The sequence below is a fragment of the Oncorhynchus mykiss genome, chromosome 23 (assembly GCF_013265735.2).
Source record: "Oncorhynchus mykiss isolate Arlee chromosome 23, USDA_OmykA_1.1, whole genome shotgun sequence".
NCBI lineage: Eukaryota > Metazoa > Chordata > Actinopteri > Salmoniformes > Salmonidae > Oncorhynchus > Oncorhynchus mykiss.
Window position 1 is genome coordinate 35,064,363 of NC_048587.1, and position 2,400 is coordinate 35,066,762.

Genomic DNA, 2,400 nt, shown 5'->3' on the forward strand with positions numbered 1-2,400 from the left:
TGTTTTGTCGTAGTTGTGTCTAGGGGGGCCATATTTTGGAGGGAATACTGTCACCTCCAGGTAGGTGTTTGTTTCCTGTGTGCTGAGAGTGTCAGGTTCTTGTCCAGTTCTGCCATTTAGGGCGCCACAGACTAGTACATGTACCTGGGCCTGGAAATGGTTGATCTCCCTCTCTATGGTGGAGAAGCTGTCTTCATTAAAGTATGGGGATTCTACTGGGGGGATATAGGTAGCACACGTGGACATTTTTTGGGGGGTTGTCAGGAGGGCTTACAGGGGGGCTGACAGGGGGTGGGATCCCCTGGGCTTAATTTATCTGTCCTGCTGTGATGTCGAGGCTATGGTCAGGGTCTGAGGTGCGCTGTTCTGCTGTGGTGTTGAGACTTTGGTCAGGATTTGAGGTGGACTGTTCTACTGGCTTCTCTGTGGGGGTGGCCAGCTCTCTAATGGATTATTCTCTCTCACACGTCATCTCTCTCACACACACATTTTTTGGCACTTGATGTGTGTGTCTATGGTAAATCAGCAGCTAGAGCCCGCTGTCTGTAGGCGAGTCACGTCAAACAAAACAGATTTTGTGTATGTAATTTGATGTCTTTTTCATGAACTTTTTTTCCAATGGAAGTATTTACTATTCAGACCATCAACATTCTTGCCTGTAAACAACAACCAATCTGATAGATGAAATCCAATAGCTATAGGCTTGGTGTCAATGACTCCGGACGTCCCTGTATTTGCATGCATTCACTGCAGGCGTTGTCTTATAAATGGAAGCAGTTGTATTACAGTGCCAGGACAATGAGGCCATTCACAGAACTGGAAGATGCATGATTTCCACAATTCTCATCCTCCTGCTTGGCCTATATTATGGACTTCATATTTCTCTGGTAGTCAAACTGCTCTCGGAGAATTAAAACAGCATTCTGTAGTTGACTGTGCAAAAAGGGAGAGTGTTTGTAAATTCCCATGTGTTTATTCGAAATAATGCAGTTGGACCACGTGAATATATGTAGAGAAGAATAATAAAAGCTGCAGTCATGCCTTTTTACAATCACATTGTCTTAAGTCAACAAATTACAAAATTGAGGTACATATGTGCAGTACTGCAGTGAGTACAGTCTGATATAAAGCACTGTATCACTGAATAATCTCTTGTATCAACAAAGTAATTATACAATTAATTGATGTTAAATGTATAACCTAAGTAAAGGGTTAGGAACTTAAAATACTCACTTCTCAATATCTGAGCATGTGACACACAAAATGATGACATGCAGAACCAGTTTATCGTGTCTTTGAGATGACAGCCTTCCTGTGGTGACTCCAGAATCTCATGCTGCTGATGGGGTTGTCCCTCCATTTCAGGTAAGTGTTCCTCTTCAAGTATTTGTGGAGCTCAAACATTTTCTTGGTCCTCTTCTCCACATCCCCCAGTATGATGATGATGATGGTGATGATAGGGTTGCCCTTCAGCACCAGCCAGGACTGAGCTACATCAAACTCAAAGCGACACCATGCGCTGTTGATGAAGTGGCGCAACACTTCCATGATGACTTTGCGGCTACCCATAATGTCCTCGTCTATGATGTTGGAGGTGGTGGACTTACCCACTTCAAAGTCCCGCTCGTGGAGGCACAGTTGAATGGGAGAAATGGTGTAGTGGTGCCTGGAGAAGTGGGTATACTCAAATTGTACCAAATAAATCCCAAATGAATGAAAGGCGCCCTGTGTGAAAAATGACATGTGAAAATTATATGAGAAACAGTGACACACTCTGAATGATCTAATGACAAATCCCATATTGGTCTTTTACAGTCAGGTCAACCTAAGCTGATAGTAGGCCTACTGTTGAAACAGATAATAAGCTGACTGTTGTTTTTTTACATTTCAGGTTTTCATTCTCAAAGTTAAGATTTTTTAATAGAAAAACAACAACATTGGATGTTGTAAGTCCACAACAATGCTTAAACCACATCAGACCACTTTTGAGATCTGGGAAAAATCTAATAATAATAATAAATATATTTTTTTTTCATTGATAAGGTTTTTGGGAAAACCTTTCCATCTACAAGAAGATGGTGAGGCCTATCATTAGCATCACTATATTTTTTATGTTCCTTAAATTGTTTGAAACTTGGACGTTTTACTTCATATATGAGGCATTTCTTACCTTGCTTCGAAGTAGCCTTTAGCCAAAGTCCCACCATAGAACTGTGGAGTCAATTACTTATAAAGACTTTCTTATATGCATTCTCCTGTTCTATTGCTTTTCTTTCAACTTTCTTTCATTGTCTAGCAGCCAAAGGCATTATCCTAGTCATATTAGCAACCCATGATAGTTGTTGCATCTTTAGATCTCCCCTCTTTAAATGTCTTATGTGTATTTCCATCTCTGTCCAT

The 2,400-nt window shown here is 41.0% G+C and overlaps 1 protein-coding gene across 1 annotated transcript; it reads right to left on the reverse strand.

The window, feature by feature from the left end:
• Positions 1-983: 983 nt before the first annotated feature.
• Positions 984-1,743, reverse strand: LOC110503106 (toll-like receptor 4). Its single transcript, XM_036959900.1, has one exon. It carries the CDS (start codon positions 1,741-1,743, stop codon positions 1,285-1,287), a length of 459 nt encoding a protein of 152 aa, XP_036815795.1. The 3' UTR covers positions 984-1,284.
• Between the last annotated feature and the right edge of the window lie 657 nt (positions 1,744-2,400).